Source organism: Myotis davidii, unplaced genomic scaffold (assembly GCF_000327345.1).
Source record: "Myotis davidii unplaced genomic scaffold, ASM32734v1 scaffold370, whole genome shotgun sequence".
NCBI lineage: Eukaryota > Metazoa > Chordata > Mammalia > Chiroptera > Vespertilionidae > Myotis > Myotis davidii.
In genome coordinates, this window is record NW_006288615.1 from 2,210,297 (window position 1) to 2,229,551 (window position 19,255).

Here is a 19,255-nt window from a genome sequence, read left to right on the forward strand (position 1 = left end):
TACCTATGTAGCACTTAACATTTTTAATGACTTAATGGTGTTTGTTTAATATTTCTTCCCCCTGTTAGAATATAAGCCTTCCAAAGACAGGGCTCAATAACTTTGTATTTATTGAAAATGGAGTAAAAGCAGAATTAACATGAAACATTGTCACTTTAGGATTCGTGCTGATTTCTTAATTCCTACTAAATAGGATAAAACAGGTATTTGGAATATTGTAATGACTTGTATATTGAGTTTGTGGCTAGTAAGAGGATATCAATGCTGGTATGTTCTGAATTTTATGATGCTGGCCAAGTATCACATTCCCTTTCAGTGCTACTATCCACAGAAGCAGTGAGATAAATGACCCTTCTCAAGAGGTCTGTCCTGTTGGTCCTAGTAGCTTTCAGTTTTGTGTTCATTAACTAACTCCCTCTGTACTTCAGGATGCTCAGAGGACAGGAATTTTTTTTGTTGTTGCATGATTAATTACACCCAGTGGATTTGATTACTGGATTACTCTTAGCTTCCAGTGATCTGTTGCAGGATACCATCCTGAAAAAGCTAGAGACAGATGGCTTCACTAGAGATTTCTACCAGACATGTAAGAAATCACACAATTTCTACACAAACTTATCCAGAAAATTTTTGTTTCTCACCTTATTTCATGAGGCCAGGATTACACTAATACCAAAACCAAAGACATTACAAGAAAACTATAAACTAATCTCTTATGAACATAGATGCAAAAAATTAGCAAATTGAATCTAACAGTAGGATAATAACATCATGACCAAGGGGAATTTATTTCCAGAATGTAGGGCTAATTTAACATTAAAAAAATCAGTCAATGTAATTTATTGTATTGACATTACATTAGTAGACGTGGGGGGAATAAAAAACCACAGCCTTCATTTTCTATGAAAACTCAGCAAACTAGGAATAGAAGAGAACTTTCTCACCATAATATAAAGTGCATCCACAGAAACGCTACAAGTGGCATTGCACAGAACAGTGAAACACTGAATCACTTATCTCCAAGATCAAGGATAAGTTAGGAATGTCCACTTTCACCACTTCTACTCAACTGTGTACTTGGCGATTCTAGCCTGTGCAGTCAAACAAGAACAAGAAATAAAGGGCATGGAAAGGAATTAAAAAACAGTCTGTATTTGTGAATGGCATGATCATCTACATAGAAAAGCTAAAAAAATCTATTAAAAAAAGTTCATAGAACTAATAGGGTGCATTTAGTAAGGTTACAGGTTACAACATCAATATATAAAGAGCAATCATATTTCTGTATAATAATGAAAAACCCAAAAATGAAATTTTAAAAAACACATTTGGAATAGCATCAAAATATATGAAACACTTAGGGATAATCTGACAAAAGAAGTGAAAGACTTATACACTGATAACTAAAATATCACTAGAGATGAAAGACCTAAATAAGTGGGTGATAACACCTTGTTTATGGATTTGAAGACTCAATGTTGTTAAAATGTCAATTCTTTCCACATTGATTTATAGATTTATTGAAATCCCAGCACACTTTATAGAAATTGACAAGTTGCTTCTAAAATTTGTATGGAAATGCAGAAGAACGAGAATAATCAAAACAGCTGGGGGTGGACGACACCAAGTTGTAGGGTTCACACCATCTAATTGCAAGAAATATAAAGGTACAGTAATCAAAATTGTGTGGTATAGACGTATAGATCAGTGTAACACAATAGAGAATCCAGAAATAAACCCACATATGTAAGGGAAGCTTTTGAGAAAGGTGCAAATGCAGTTCAATGGAGAAATAATAATTGTTTTAACCATTAGTACTGAACCAATTTGATAGCCACATATGCAAAAAAGGGGGGGGTCCCATACCTCATGCCATACATAAAAATGAACTCAAAAATGGATCACACAACTAAAAGTTAAACCTAAAATTATAAAGCTTCTGAAAGAAAACAGGAGAAAATCTTTGTGGCCTTGGGTTAGACAAAGGATATTTAGACATGACACCAAAAGCATACTCTATAAAAGAAAAAAATTAATGAATTGGAATTCATCTACACTAAAACCTTATCCTCTTCAAAAGATGCTGTTAAAAGAATAAAAAACATAAACCCCAAATAGAATATCTTTGCAAAGCATTTATCTGATAAAAGGTTGCATCTAGAATATTTAAAGACCTCTCAAAACTTAATAAGAAAACAAATGATCCAGTAAAAAATAGGCAAGAAATTTGAATATACACTTCATCAAAGAAGATACACAGATTTCAGATAAGCACGTGAAAAGATATTAATCATCAGGGAACTTCAAAGAAAAGACATGAGTTATCAACACACCAATAGGATGGTTAAAATTAAAAATACATGTTATACTAATATTGGTGATTATGCATAACAACTGGAACTGCTGATGGAAACATAAGATGATACAATCACTTTAGAAAAATAGTTTGGCAGTTTCTTAAAAATCTAAACTTATATATACCTAGCCATTTTAAGAAATATATGTCCATACAAAGACTTATACATAAATATTCATAGCAACTTTAATTGTAATTTAAAGTCCCAAACAGGAAAGAGCCCAGGTGTGTAAATAAACCAGTTGGGGTACACCAATACTATGGAACACTACTCAGCAATAAAATAGATTAACTATTGCTATTCACAGCAGCATGAATGAATCTCAAATAATTAAATATTGAGTGAAAGAAGCCAAACACTTGAGAGTACATAATATATGATTTCATTTATACAAAACTGTGTGGAAACCATAATGACAGAAAGTACATCAGTAGTTGCTTTGGGTTTGGCAGAGATGTGGAGGGTTAGAGTGGGGTTGATGGAGTAAATGGAGTACAGAAGAATCGTGGTGGTGACGGATATGTAAATAAGTCCAAACTTATCAAAATGTACTCTTTAAATATGTGTGGTTTGTTGCATGTCAATTGTAACTCAGTAAAGAGTAAGGAGACTACCCATGTACCAACTGAGAGATTGATAGCTTGAAAAGCACAGATGTTGGCCCTGTGAATAGATCATGTAATAAATCCCCCAGAAAGGCTATTGAAAGCCTAGGTTGATACAGTAAAAATACACTACTTAAATCCAAAGTGAACAGCCTCTCTGTGTAGACAAGTCCATACTTGAGGGAGAGAAACGAGTGGGTTGGGAGGGGCGTGACCAGGCTGGTACAGAAATTCAAAAGTCTACCATGAGAAATAGTTGAAAGAACTGGAGATGTGAAATACAGAAGAATAAAATTTGAGCCCTGGAGCTCTTAGTAAAATGTTTTTAGGGGACCATCTATTAGGAGGAAAGGGGAGGTGGCAGAGGGTGGTAGGAGGTAGAATTAAGACCTGTGAGTGGAAGTAAAGCAGGGAGTCTAGTTTCATCTTGATATTAGGAAAAATAATAGGTGGGTGTTGGCTTCCTTGGTAGATAGCAAGTTTCCTGTCTCTGGATATGTCTTGGTGTGGACTAGGTCACCACTCAGGTCTTGCAGAAAGAATTGGAACTTGCATGGTTGTTCTATTCTTACATTAATACACTATATTTTGCAAGGTGCCTTCATAGAGAATAGTCCTCCATCTTATTTTGAAGTAGAATAGTTTCCTGTTGTTATTCTCATAATCCTCATGAAGCAAGCTTTTGTTTCCTAAGTAACTCATCTTATTAGATTCAGAGATGGTATTTACTCCTGACTCTGCCAAACCTATAGTAAAGTAATGCCTATTTCTGCTTTATTCATTATATCTGTGGGCATCTTCTCATTTCCTGTGATGTTATAGACAAATGATAAATACAACATTTGAGTGTTTATTCCTTTACTTGTAATATGTTGGTGTACTTGTTTTATATGGTATACAGTTGCCATATTAAGAATTGTATATAGCCCTGACCAGTTTGGCTCAGTGGATAGAGCGTCAGCTTGTGGACTGAAAGGTCCCAGGTTCAATTCCGGTCAAGGGCATGTACCTTGGTTGCGGGCATATCCCCTGTAGGAGGTGTACAGGAGGCAGCTGATCGATGTTTTTCTCTCATCGAGGTTTCTAACTCTCTTCCTTCCTTCCTTCCTTCCTCTCTGTAAAAAAATCAATAAAATATATTTTTAAAAAAAGAATTGTATATAAGCCCTAGCCAGTTGGGCTCAGTGGTTAGAGCGTCGGCCTGCGGACTGAAGGGTCTAGGTTCTATTCTGATCAAGAGCACATGCTCAGGTTTCGGGCTCAATCCCCAGTAGAGTGTGTGCAGGAGGCAGCCAATCAATGATTCTCTTTATCATTGCTGTTTCTATCTCTTTCTCCTTCTTCCTTCCTCTCTGAAATCAATAAAAATATTTTTAAAAAGAATTATGTATAATACAAATAGATTAGTCCCTTAGGAACTATGCCACACCTTTTTGAAATAATTTGGAAACTACTTTTTTCATACCTTTAGGAAAAAATGGTTTATCTTACCATTTTTATTTTTAGATATTTGGGGTATGAGGGTGAAATTGGGTGGGGTGGAATTTGTTCTTTTATTGCTGACAGCCACACAGGTCTGGTGTACGAAGTGGCTATTTATACACTCTTTGCCCACTGCATACTATATAAAGAAGGTATGGCTGCCTCGCTCAGCACACACTTGGTTCCCTTCATCACTGTGAATGTGTGTGTTCACAGTGTTGAATAGCTGCATTCACTCGTTTCAGGAGAGGAGTAAGTTTGCTGGCATACTTAAGAGGGGGAAGGGAGGAGTCTTTTCATAGGGTGACCATTTAACAGTGACTCATGGTTACTAAACTTGTTTAGAGTAATCTTTAACACCAGAGGTTATTAATAGGTTTTTCTTAGTCCATGATCTTTCAGCTTAGAACACTCAGACTTTTTTTTTTCCACAGAGAGTCGTGTGTGCCTGCGCGTGTGTGTAGGACTTCTTTTTGAAAGTTAATACAGGAATTAATATGATGATAGACTTGCTCTCATTATCTCAAATATTTGGCATCAACAATATTTCTCAGGTTACTTATAGATTCCATCTCACATTCTTTATCTTAATTTACTTTGATTTAAGAACTTCCTTTTTTCACTAAGGTCATCTAATAATTTTTTGAAGATGAACTGATATTAAGGCAGTACATATAGATTTGTATATATATTCAGAGGGCTCTTGTTTAAATTGATTCTTTTGCTAAAGAGTAGGTGTGAAGAAACAAAACAAAAAAAAATGATTTAAACCTTCCCCTCCCCCCAAAAAATCTGGGTTCGAGGCATTTCTCAGTAATAACTATTTACATGCAAATTATAATAAATCTGATGATATAAACTAATGGTGAACAGAAACATGGAAATTTTTGCTAAATAAGTTATTTAAAAATTGTTTCTAAAAACAGTGACTTTATATACAGTGATTCCCATCTCAATTATGGGAATTTTATTATGCTGAGTTGCATGTGTACATTATATAGCAAGATAGTCTTTTGCAAAAAGTGACAGTGCAAGTAATCTTTTTTGTAAAAGATTCCAAACTTGATTGAATCCACAGAAATTTTAGTGCCCTCATATATTGGGGCAAATAGATGGGCACATGGATCAAAATTTTTTCCCTGTTTTTAAGGAGTTTATAATCTAGGAGAGGAAATAAGTATGTAAATAATATAATATAGTACAGGTATTTGGAGATACCAATAATTCTGTGGGAATCAAAAGAATGATGCAGTCCGTACCTCTTCAGAGATAGCATTAAGTTTAAAGTGACATTTGAACTGGGTTTTAAGGTGTTTGGCAGGCAAAGAATGAGAGGGAACGGAATGTGAAACAGCATAAAGTCTGGCATGTTCAGAAGAACAGTGACAAGTTCAGGGTGACTTTATAGAGGTGACAAGATATAAATGAATGGTGGAAAGTGAGGCTAAAATGTAGGTTGTGGTAGATTGAAAAGAGCCTTGCATACAGCCTAAAGATATACTTAGAGAGTTGAGGAAATCTTCTGTTGTTTTACTTTAAGTCTTTATTTTTAAGTAATTATTCATTCATAGGAAGTAGCACAAAAGTACACAGGGAGATACTGTCTACCTTTTACCCTGTATACCTCAATGGTAACATCTCACATAACTATACAATAATAAGACCAGGAAATTGACATTGAACAGCCCACAGGCCTTATTTACATTTCACCAGTTTTATAAATATACTAATGGCCCAGTGCACGGATTCATGCACACTGAAAGGAAATTAATTAGAAAGTGGCTGGTGCAGTGAGACTGGGTGAGATGGGCCAGATACACCCTGGAGCCAACCTCCAGAGGTCCCTCTCTGGCTGGCCACACCTGGGGCAGCTCTGTGGCTAGAAGGGCGTCTGCGGAGTGAGCAGGGGGCCCTCAGTCAGACCTGTGGGGATCAGGCTGAAACTGGCTCTCCAACATCCCCCAAGGAGTCCCAGAATGCAAGAGGGCGCTGCAAAGTTGCTGTCATACAGTGTGTGGAATGCAAACACAAGTGTGCACTAAACCAGATTCAGGGCCAACAGTGTCCCAGCAACAACATAACCCACAGCCAAAGGTGGAATCGCGTGGCCCCGTGAGGAAGCGGGCTCCCTCATCTCTGATTCCAGGGTGCATCACCTGAGAACTGCTGCTACCAAGTCACCGCAGTCTGCAGCTCCTGCATTGAGCTTCTGCCCCCTGGTGGTCAGTGCATATCATACCTATCAGACGGTCAGATGGTGGCTTAGCCTTTTATATATATTGATGTATATGAGTCGGGGGAGGGCCTCTACCCTGCTTTATCATGTGATAGCTATATGGTTTCTTTGAAACCACTACCTCAATCAAGATTCAAAACTATTCCATCACCACAAGGCCCCCCTCTTGCTATCCCTTTATAGCAACACTGGTTTCCTTCCCCCCAACCCCTAACCCTTGTTGGCAACCACTAATCTGTTCTCCAAATTTATAATTTTGTTATTTCAGGAATGTTTTTTAAATAGAATCATGTAGTAGGTAACCTTTTAAGATTGGCTTTTTTCACTCAGCTTAGTTCCCATGAGACCCATGCAAGCAGTATATCAATAATTCCTTTTGATTGCTGAATAGTAGTCCATTTTCTGGATTTACCACAGTGTGGTTAGGCATTCACCTGATGGACAGCTGGACTGTTTCCAGTTTTGGACTATTACAGATAAAGCTACTATGAACATTTTTATACCAGTTTTGGGTGAACTTAAGTTTTCCTTCCTCTGGGATAAATGCCCAAGAATGCTATCTTGGGTCACATGGTAAGCACTTGCTTAGTTTTTTTAAGAAACCACCAAACTCTTTTCTTAGAGTTCTGTGCCATTTTACATTCCTATTAGCAATGTTTCAGTCAGAGATGAGATGAGATGAGATTAGAAGTGTGTCTGGGAAGATGGATGTAATGGCAGAAGACGAACTTGCTAAGAGAACTCTGGTGACAAGGAAAGCTAAGGGTAAGAAGGAGAAGCAAGATATGAGAGTAGATTTCTGAGAGACACTTGAGAGGATTTGATGGTTGTCTACAATTGATTTCAGGTTCACATACCCTTTGACCTATCTTCTCTACCCACCAAATATTGTCTTCTAGAGCATGAGTCAATAAACTGTGGACCAAGTCAGCCTATTACCTGGTTTTGTAAAGAAAGTTTTATTGGAACACAGCCATCCCATTCATTGACCTGTGGTCTATGGCTGCTTTCCTGCTGCAGTTGCGGAGTTGAGTAGTTGTGACAGAGACCATATGACCCACAAGTTTGCTACCTACTTCTCTAGAGAAGCATGATACTTCTCATGAGACAGATAGTAGGAATTCTTATTTTGGTTAGAAAGGGGGGCAGGCAGGGAAAGTATATGTTTTGCTTTTAAACTTGATGTTCCACAAAAATGCAAAGAGTACTCTAGGGAAACAGGTTCCAGAGGCTCTTTCTCCCTTCATTCACTTTTTTAGTTTTACTTTATTCTAATTTGTTTATTGGGATTCTACATAAGATTTTTACTTTGAAAAAATTGTGGCAGGCAGGAGTTGAAAATAGGGTATCAGTGACCCAAAAAGCACTTAAAAACTACTGATTTAGATGACCTCTAGCATCTTTTTCAACACTTAAGATGCTATGATTCCGTATTGTGACATCACTTCTAACTTAAAATTTCAACTCAGAATTTATTTTCTCTGCCCCCAAATTGGTCTCTCTCTTCTTGATTGACTGGTTTAAAAATATTGTCTCTATATCTCTATCTCAAAACCTAAGAGTCATCAGATTCTTTCTCTCTTACTTCAGCATCTGTTTGCCAAAGCTCTGTTTATTTGAAATCACTCAGTGGGGGGAGAGGAAGCTGAAATTTTCAACTTTTTCCTCTTTCTCTTTTCAAAGAACACTCTAGGTAATGTGGGATTGTGTGTGTGTTGGGGAGGCGGGGGTGTTTTTGTGTGCAGGAGATCTGTGCTTTCTTCATTAAGCCTAATAGTTGTAATTGATTTCTAAATCTAAAAACTTTAGAAAATACAAATGAGTATAAAGAAAATATAAAACTCATCTCATTCCACTCCACATGAAATTACCACTGTTGTTAACATGGTGGGATATCCTTACAGATTCTCATAAAGTGGTTGCAAAAGGAGTACCCTTCACCCAGCTTCCCCAAATGTTAACATTTTACATAACCACAGTAAAATGATCAAAATCAGGAAAAACATTGACCAAGTAATATTAACTAATCCACAGATCTTTTTTTCAGATTTCAGCAGTTTTCCTACTAGTATCCTTTTTCTGGACCAGGATCCAATTCAGGATGACACCTTGAGTTGAGTTGTGACATCTCCTTAGTTGCCTTTAATCTGAAACAATCTCTCTGTCTCTGCCTTTCATACTCCAGCACTGTTTTATAGAATGTCCCTTAATTTGCATTTGGCTGAGGTTCTTCATGATTCAGTGCAGGATGATGCCTTTTTGGCAATAAAACCAGGGAAGTGATGATGTCCCTGTGTGTGCTGTCAGGAGGCACTTGAGGCCAATAGTCTTGTTACTGTTCACTTTGATCTGGTGGTTCTTGTGGCATCTCTGTAAAAGTACTTCTTTTCCTTTTGTCACTAATAAGTCTCTTGGATGAGTGGGCATCTCCTTTTCAAGTCTCCCAAGTGATTCTGGTGTGTCTCCAGGTTGAAACAGAGGGTGACAGAAATGCATCACAACAGATGGAGGAAACTAGGGATGTTTTCGATGGGACATCTGTCTTAATATGGAAGGAGTAAAGGAAGATGTTCAGATACAGAGGAGAGAGAGAGAGAGAGACACTAATGTCTCCTGAGTGAAATGGAGCAATTTTGAAATAGTTGCTACCAGGAGTTACTGGTTTTAAATCAGTCCAGTTTGAAGGAATGTTTCTGACTGAATTGAAGGCAGTCGAACAGCATGAATTTCAGTGAACCAAGTGTGCTCAGGTGCGTCACTTTTTGTACAGTGCTCAGAACCTGGAAGCCCAAATAGGAAAAGTTTTTAGTAAAGGATATCTAATGTTGATTAAGGGATCAGGAAACCTGGAGCTGAGAAAACTGCATGCTGAAACATGCAGTCTTAGCAGGACAGGTAACATGGTATTAGGAGCCCAGTGGATTAGGTGACACGATGATCTCAGCAGCTTGAAAAGGATACAGTGTTTGGAGGAGCTATAAGTGTGAATAGCTGACTCGGTAGGTGTGAGGGGACAGGCAGGAAGGTGACAGATAAGGAGGATGTGGTCAGAGAGGCAGAGACCATACTGACATGATACAGGCAGGCCAGAGATGGGGGACTGGATGGGGTGACTAGTGTAAATGCTGGTGAAGGGAACCAGGTCAAATGTAAACAAGTTCAATTTTATTCTGTGTGTGGCATCTTCAGCCCATAAATACTTGCTGCATTGCCTTTTCTGGTGAAATAATTGACTTCTTAAGTTTTTCTGATTATCTTTTAGTAATATTTGGACAGTTTTTTAAAGCTTTTGTTTAATCAACTTGTAATTGTTCATTTAATGGGGAACAAAAATTATTGAAATATGAGTTTAATCTCTTATTAGGACTGCTAATAATTAAGTTGAAGAATTTTAGTTTTTCTTTTATATCATGCTGCTGATTATTTTATAAATGGTAACTAACCATGGAAATGACTAGGTTTGGAAGTCTCTTGTCCCCATTGCTATTATCTATTTCCAAATAATTTGAGTCAGGCTTTTTACTGTTAAGACCCATTCCAGTCTTTAGCTTTTTATTTTGCATCATTTGTGGCACTCTTTTTTAAGGTTGACCTACTTAGATATCCTATACTAATAAAAGACAAACATGCAAATTGACCGTACTTTTGCTACACTTTAAGCCATGTCCACCAGCCAATCAGAGGACTATATGCAAATTAACCCAACCAAGGTGGTGGCCGGCAGCCACAGAGCTGGAGTGAGCAGGAGGCTTGCTTGCTCCAGTGATGGAGGAAGCCAAGGTTCCCCACCTGCCGCAGCCCGGCTCTGAGCTCCACTGAAAGCAAAAAGTTTCAATTATAGAAGGTAAATAAACCCCAGATACCTGCTTTCAGCCAGCCATGGCCACAGAGCTGGAGCAAGCAGGAGCCAGCTCTGAGCTCCATTGAAAGCAACAAAGTTTCAATTGTAGAAGGTAAATATATCTCAGAAAGAAAGAAAAAAAGGAGAGGCTGGGAGCTTTCTCTCTATATAAAAGCCTAATATGTAAAGTGTCCCCTCAGGAGTTTGACCAACCGGGAGTTCGATTGCTCACTGTGACGTGCACTGACCACCAGGGGGCGGCATAGAATAAAGGAAGGCCCTGGCCAGCAGCTGGCAGCTACTAGGGATCCTACCCATGCACAAATTTTGCGCACCGGGCCTCTAGTATAGACATAAACTTAGTTACTTGTTAGAAATATTAAAAATTATGGGGGTGTCTTATGGGGTTGAAACAGAAGTAGAAATGAGATTAGTACAACATAGTTAGCACTTTGTTCTATTTGTCTCATTCTCTTTACCTTTTTGTTTTTTAAAAAAGCAAAAGATGAATTGTAAAGCATTCAAATAAATCTGAAATAGAGCAAGTGAAAGATGAAAGTATTCTTCTTACCCCTCCCCATAGACAGACTATACTACCAAACTGGTTTTCCTGTAAGAACACAGGGAGGTTCCTTGCTTACCACTTAACTCTGTCAGGTAGTCTCCCTTAACTTTCTTGATGAGAGGTTTCAAGGTGTCCTACCTTCAGGTCCTTGTATCAGCACTACATTTGGGGAGAATTCATTGACTTACAGTGTCACACATTTCTTTACATCTGGATTTTATATCCCAGTGATCAAGTATGCTGATGTTCAACCCTTCTTCATGCATGTAGGGAGCACCTGCAAGCACTGGGCTCCTAATAGAATACAGAAGGAAGCAGACATTGAGAATTACAAGGTAAAGCAGCATTACATAAAACTGGAGAAAAACTATGAAGAAGTACATAGTGGTAGGAGAATGTATGATAAAATTTACCTAGAAAGACTTCTCTGAGGAAGTGATCATTGAGCTGAGCAATGAAGGCAGAATAGGAGTTGGCCAGGAGGTGGGGCAGGATATGGGCACAAAGAACATTCCAAGCATAGGGAACCATATGTGCAAGGATTCTGAAAGGAGACCAATATGACCAGAGTAGTAGTGAATAGGTAGTGGGGGAGAAATTGTAGTGCATATGTAAGGTCAGAGAGGTAGGACCAGACTATGAGTGCTTTTATGGGCCATGTTAAGAAGGAATTTTCTTCATCCTAAGAGCAGTCAATAATTAAAGCATTATAAGCAGAGGGAATGACTATCATATTTGCGCTATAAAAAGATCATTGTAGGTGTATTGTGGAGAGTGATTTCTAAGGGATTCAAGGAAATAGTCAATAGGCTACTTAGTAGGCCAAGTAGGTAGTAGTTATGGGGACTCTAACTTGGGTAGTGATGGTCGGGGTGGGGAGATAAATAGATGAATTAGGGGGACTTGGTGATGAATTAGATATTGGGGCCAGGTAGGGAAGAAGGAAGAGTTGAGGATGGTTTCTAACTTTTAACATGTATACTCACATCAATAGTAGTATCACTGCTTGAAATAGGGAACAAGGGAAGAATACCAGGCATTGGTGCAAGATCATGAGTTGTTTTAGATGTGTTAGTTTTGAGGGACCTTGCTACATCCAAGTGGAATCATTTTGAGTAGGCTGCTGGGTGTACTAGTAAAAGAACTGGATTAGAGATAGGAATCTGTGAGGCGTCTGCATGGAGATGTTAATTAAAGCTGTGGGTGTGGGTGAGATCACTTAGGGAGAGAAGATAGAATGAGAAGAGAGCCTTGTACCCTGCCCTGAGGAATTCCAATATTTAAATGGTCTAGTCAAGGAGGCTGAGCCAAAGGGGAGACAGGAAGGAAAAAATTAGGGTAGTGGTGAGTCACTGAGGACAAAGGAGGGGTGGTTTGAGAAGAAGGGTGTAATCAACAACTGCAAATGCTGCCAAGAGCTCACATGTAATGAAAACGGGAAATTGTATTTAATGGCATTGGTAACTAGATGTAGAAATCACATGGATTTGGATTGAAGAGTGAATAGGAAAAAGATGTGGACTATAGAAAACAGGTAGATGTTATGGGGGACAGTGACTAGGAGGGGGTTATACAGTCAAAGGAGAGTTTGATTTTGTTAATGGGAGTCTTGATCACATTTAAAATCAAGTGAGAGGGAAGTTGACTATATTAGAAGATGAGATAACAGGCAGGATGAGTTCTGAGAAGGCAGGAGACAGATGGAGTCCAGAAGCAGAGAGGATTAACATGGGTAGATGAGTGTACTGGTTAGCAGATGAGGGAATTCCATTGGTGTTTCCTCCCCACCCACAATGTATGCGATAGGAAAGGTAAGGGGAGGGATTTAAATGTGAATTCAGGTGGGCTTTCATTTCAGAATTAGCGCAACTAGCTTTCTGTTTCCTTGCTTCTCCCCTCCCTGTTTTTTTAAACAGCTTTTTTGAGATATAACTCATATATAATTCACCCATTTGAAGTGTATAATTCAGTGGTTTTTAGTTTATTCACACATAATGTGCAACCATAACCACAGTCAGTTTTAGAACAGTTCATACCTCCAAAAGAAACCCCATACTCTGGCTCACTCACCCCTCTTCCTTCTTATTCATCTTTTGCTCTCAGAAGAGAGCCTAGAATATGACCTAAATTAGATTTAAAAATCATGATTTCAGAGAAGAGTATAAAGTGAGGCATATGAAGGATTGCTATGAGCCTCAAAACTTTGGGGGCTGAGGCCTACTACTTAGCGTCACTGGTGTAAAATCAACAGAAAATAGACTCAGAAAACCTACTAAATGTCAGATTCTTCCCTGTTAAAGAGAATATCTTAAGAATGAAGATTAGTAAAATTAAGTTGAAAAAGCACATATAACTAGATTTAAGAGATCATTTACTATTGATAAATGATTTGATCTATTGGCCCAGAAAAGGTACAATCTGGGATACTCAAAAAAATTTTTTAATGTTTTTATTGATTTCAGAGAGAGGAAAGGAGAGAGAGAGAGAGAGAGAGAGAGAGAGAGAGAGAGAGAGACAGACATCAATGATGAGAGAGAATAATCCATTGGCTGCCTCCTGCACACTCTTTACTGAGGATTGAGCCCACAACCTGGGCATGTGCCCTGACCCAGAATCAAGCAGTTGATGCTCAGTCACTGAGCCACACCAGTCAGACTGAAAATTTGTATATTGCTTGACAAACTGTCAGAAAGCTGAGTCATTAGCAAATACAGTAGTAACAGCAGATTGGAAATGTTAAGATTCTGCTTAACATTGAGACCGATTAAGGCAACGGTTCTCAACCTGTGGGTCTCGACCCCTTTGGGGGTCAAACAACCCTTTCATAGGGATTGCTTAAGACCGTCGGAAAACATATATAATTACATATTGTTTTTGTGATTAATCACTATGCTTTAATTATGTTCAATTTGTAACAATGAAATTGGGGGTCACCACAACATGAGGAACTGTATTAAAGGGTCGCAGCATTAGGAAGGTTGAGAACCACTGGATTAAGGTTTCATAATGGGATTTTTAGGAGGAGGATTTATAAGCACTTAGAATAGAAAATAGTGGTTAGTAGATGTCAGTATAAAAGGTCTTGCCAAATTAACTTTATTTCATTTTCTTATGTTCAGAAAGTGTGGAAGGAATAGTTATTCTTATTTTATCAAAGTATTTAACAAGCCGAAACCGGTTTGGCTCAGTGGATAGAGCGCCGGCCTGCGGACTGAAAGGTCCCGGGTTCGATTCCGGTGAAGGGCATGTACCTGGGTTGCGGGCACATCCCCATGTGCAGGAGGCAGCTGATCGATGTCTCTCTCTCATCGATGTTTCTGGCTTTCTATCTCTCTCCCTTCCTCTCTGTAAAAAATCAATAAAATATATTTTTTTAAAAAAAAGTATTTAACAAAATGCCACTTGAATATGATTTGGAAATAGGCGTATGTAAGTGGTTGAGTGGCCATGCCCAAAGATTATTAGTAAGTACATAGTTACTGAAAAGAACATAATGATTCAATGGTATAATGATTCCTTTATGGTTATTTCCTTTTCAACATTTTGGTTAATGATTGAGGCCATGGGAAGCATACCTATCAGATTTCCAGACCATACAAACAGAAGAGTGATAGCTAGTATATTGGATGTCCTTCCAAATCCAGAAATACCTCCACAATGTTGAATGCTGGACTGTTAATGAAATGAAATTAAATAGTCAAAAGAGTTAAAGCCTTCATTGTATTGTCATTCAAAGATCTGGTTTTGAATGAAATATATATATATGAAAGACTAATATGCTGTGTGTCCCTCCCACTGTCCGACAGGCCGCTATAACGCACACTGACCACATGCACTGACTTAGCAGCAGTGGTTCTCGAGTGACTCACCCCAAAACCAGAGGAGGGAGCCCGTTTACTTGCGGGGCCACGTGATTCCACCTTCAGCTGTGGGTTATGTTGTTGCTGGGGCACTGTCAGCCCTGAATCTGATTTACTGCACACTTGTGTTTGTATTCCACGCCCTGTACCATAGCAACTTTGCCGAGTGCCCTCTGGGACCCTTTGGGGGGTGTCAGAGAGCCGGTTTCAGCCTGACCCCCGCAGGCCAGGCCAAGGGACCCCCCACCTACTAGAGGGACCCCACTCACCCCGCAGACACCGGGGAGGGACCGTAGGAGGTTGGCTCCGGGTGTGTCCAGCTCCTCTTGCCCAGTCCCACCCCACCGGCCACCTTCTAATTAATTTCCTTTCAATGTGCACAAATCTGTGCACCAGGTCACTAGTATGATATAATTGCAAAAATTCTTAAAGGTAGCCTTGGGCCACATTAACATTTGTGACATTAGTAGGAAAATGGTGGTCTGATGTCTTCTGCATTATTCCATTTCAGATAGGGTTGGAACATTAGCACTATCTTTCTTAGGAGGATAGTTAAAGAAGCTGAGAGATTTCCTGGAAGAAGACTACTTAGGGGAAATGGGCAAGCTGCCTTCAAGAGGAGCCTTTCTATGGAAGAGAAGTTAGGATACTGCCTGCCCTGCAGTGCAGCCCCAGGACCAGCAGACACTATAGTGAGGCAGTGTTGATCTCATAAAATTTTCTGACAGCTACCTGGTTCCAGAATCTGCTAACACGGCAGACACTGGAAATATTTAAGGTGAAGCAATGTGATTATTTGGTAAGGAGGATAGAAGATTGTAGAAGGGAGTACCTTGGAACTAGATAATTCTTTAGGTACCATGAAATGCTTGTGTCCTGTGAATCTGTATTACTAATCTCCTTGAAGTTGATTTCTGTTCACAAATACTTTGACTTCTATAGTTTTTTTATAGCCTTTATGTTTTTCATCTATCTTTAGTACTCTACTTGAGTTTCCTTTGTTATTACCTATAACTCTTTGGTGTTTTTGTTTGTTTGGTTGGTTTTTTTAGTGGCTCCTTTAGGACTTAGACTGTATAACTGGAACTTATTGAAGTCTGTCTTCAAGAAATATTATTCTGCTTCATATATAAGAATTTTACAACACTATACTCCATTACCCACATTTGAGTTGTTGTTGCCGCATGTTTTTATTCTGCATGTGTCATAACCTTAGAATACAATTATTTATGCTTTAAACAGCCAATTACCTTTTAAAGACACAGTACTCTGCCCTGCTGTGAATGCTAGTCTCCGTGGCCTCCGCAGATGCGCAGCTCTATCATCCTCAGCTCAGCTCAATTCATGGAGGCCCCCTCTTCTGCCTGGCTTCCTCTTCCTGTGATGTAGCCTGGAAATTCCCTCCTGATAGTCAACTTGGGCAATTGTGAGGTTCACTTCATTTGTTTCCCTTCTCAGAGGTCACTGTCCTATACTGCCTGAAGTTCAATGTTTAGAACTCATTGTTTCATAATTATCTCCAATGTTTTAGTCTTTTTCATGAGGAAAGATAAAATCTGGCCCCTGTTCATTCATCTTGGCCAGAAGTGACGTATCATTTATTGCTAATATTTTACTGTTGCATTCAAAGCCTCTTTCAGCTTCATTTTCTGCTCTCACTCCCTTGCTCCACACCTTTCCTCTAACAGACCCTGTGCTTCTTCCTCCCCCTCATGCCTGGCTCCTACCAGTTCTTGCCCCTCAAATCTCCTTTTCCCCAGTTCTTGCTACTCAGTGTCTGCAGTCTCTGGGTCAGCTCATGTTCCTCTTCCTTGTTGTTTCCCTCCCATTTGATGCAGAGTTATTTTCTTCCCATTGCATTTCTATCATAATATTGTTTTCAGTGTTCAAGTGTACATGTGAATCTTCTGTTTTTTCCTGCTCATCATGTGTGTTGGCCCGCACATGTGTACACACATGCACAGTGTTAAGCTCCTGAGGGCATCTTGGGCTTGTCCACTTTTGGTGCTTGTACATAGGTCCATGAGTACATAGCGAAGATATTTAACAAATGTAGGTGTGCTATATATGTTTGTTAAAATGAATTGTTTTTCTCCTCTCCCTCAAAATCAGGCCACAGAAGAAGTTTCCAAAAATCTGGTTGCCATGAAAGAAATTCTCTATGGCACAAATGAAAAAGAGCCGCAGACGGAAGCAGTGGCACAGCTCGCTCAAGAACTGTATAATAGTGGGCTTCTGAGCACCCTGGTGGCGGACCTGCAGCTCATTGACTTCGAGGTAAGAAACCAGTCTCTTACTTTTCACCAACAGCACCCCATCATAGTCCTTTTCCATGTGCCTCCCTTCTTTGAAACATCTGAAGATTACTGCCAGGCTCCTGGCTCAGGGGTTGCCAACCTATAAGCATGCCCACACTGCCTCCTGTTAGCAGAGCCAGGGCAGGAACTCAAGGGTGTCCCAGGCTTTTCTCCCCTTATTTTACCACATCATACAGGGAGGTTCTTAGGTATTCATTGTGCCCTTTTATTTAGGTTGTCCGTAATTAACAGCTGCTGTTTTACATAATTCACGGGCCCTTGGTTCTCAGGGAATAAACAATCTAAAGATGACCTAGAATGTTAGAATTTTAGAGATAGATGAGATCTCTGAGAACATCATTATGGTGGTTATTTTTTTTTTTGGTTTTTGTTTTTACCTGTTGAGAATTCATTACAGTAGAGATCATATGTGTTTTGCTTGGCACAGCTTTTAAATGTTTAAATTAGGATGTCATTTAAATAGCAGGAGGTATTATACACAATTTTGAATTTCTGGCTTCTCTTGAAACTTTGGACTCTGGTAACATGGGGCCTGTAGTCCTCCATGGCCCATCAGCTGAAGCAGGAGATCCACACTCGGGTGTGTGGCAGACAGCGCAGCCTGCTTTTCCCCTGCTTTACCCATTTGCATCTCCTGCTGAGCTCTGGTGTACTTTGGAGATTGTTACTCAGACTTACACAGCTGGTCATGCCATGTTATTTAGTCAGGGAACAGTGAGAATAATGGCCCTTGGTACCAGTCTGAGAAGTATATACATATATAATATACATATACACACACACATACACATAGTACTGAGGGGCTCTGGCATGCTCATGATTCTTTGATTCTTTATTATGGGTGTGCTTTGTGAAAGCCCCAGTGTCTATCATCCTTGAGTGTTTGGATGTCTGTTCAGGTGTTTGCAAAACCAGAGGAGAAAATAGCAGGCAATATAACCAGATCCAGTTTTGGAGAAGGATATAAGGGTGGGTTCATAGGTTACTCCAGTATAATATTGATAATAAAAGAGAATAAAGTTTTATTTCTATCCTGTAGAACAAGTAGAACTGATATTTCCATTTATGTAGCTGATTTCATGTATTTTTAATAGTGTATCAAATTTCAACAACTACAGTTTTTATTTCCTCTGCAATGTTGGGAATGCACTGGAACATCTAGTTCCTTCTCTGTCCACCCATCCCAGTCCCCAGCCTGGACACCAAGGCTCCCTGGAATTACTCCTGGACACCAAATTTAATATTCATTTGGGACTGTAGAGACACAAATTTAAAAGAAGTGTGTGCCCCTGAGACTGATTCTTAGCAAATGCCCCCAACCTATGTGGGCCACAGGGTGATCTCTGGTACTGGAAAGCTCTCGCTCACTCCATCTCTCCTGCAGGCTTGTCAGCCTCTTCACAAGTGGCCATTCTGAAACATCTCTTGCCATCCAGTGCTGCTCTTGTTACTTTCTTATGCAGCTTTTCAGTTTTACTGTAGAGCGGTAATGTCCGTCTATTTTGTTTAGTCAAGTACAGTGGTGTAATTCTGACCTCTGAACTACTACATTATGTGACTCTTAGGACCTTCATTATTAATCTATATAGTCTTTACTAAGTAGGCCTAGTTTAATAGGGGCATGTATCTACTTACCATTAAAGTTCAGCTTCTTATGGAATTCTTTCATTTTATTATATTAGCAGCATACACTTTCTCCTTTCTTCACTATAAAAGGGAAATATGTGTAGTGTTTACAACACGAGCATCCTGTTTAGGCCGCTTTTTCCATTTGTGTGGGAATGAGGTCCCTGAACATTGTAAACATAGAGCAAGGTTTTGTTTTTCATATCTGAGCATGACTGAGAGGAATGATTGAAATTATATGTAGTGAGATTTCACTTTGTCGACACATTGCTCAGGTTAAAAATAGTATACTATTAAAACTTAGAATTTAAAATTATAAATAAAATTTAATGTCTGTGAATGTTTTAAGGTCATATATTTGGTCA

General features: G+C 39.1%; 1 protein-coding gene across 1 annotated transcript in view; it reads left to right on the top strand.

Moving 5' to 3' along the window:
- The window catches only part of CAB39 (calcium binding protein 39), a 45,577-nt gene that overhangs the window by 3,569 nt on the left and 22,753 nt on the right, over positions 1-19,255 (top strand). The window contains exon 2 of the mRNA XM_006760410.2: positions 17,059-17,223. Coding sequence (XP_006760473.1) covers positions 17,059-17,223 — 165 coding nt within the window. The remainder of the gene's footprint in view (positions 1-17,058; positions 17,224-19,255) is intronic.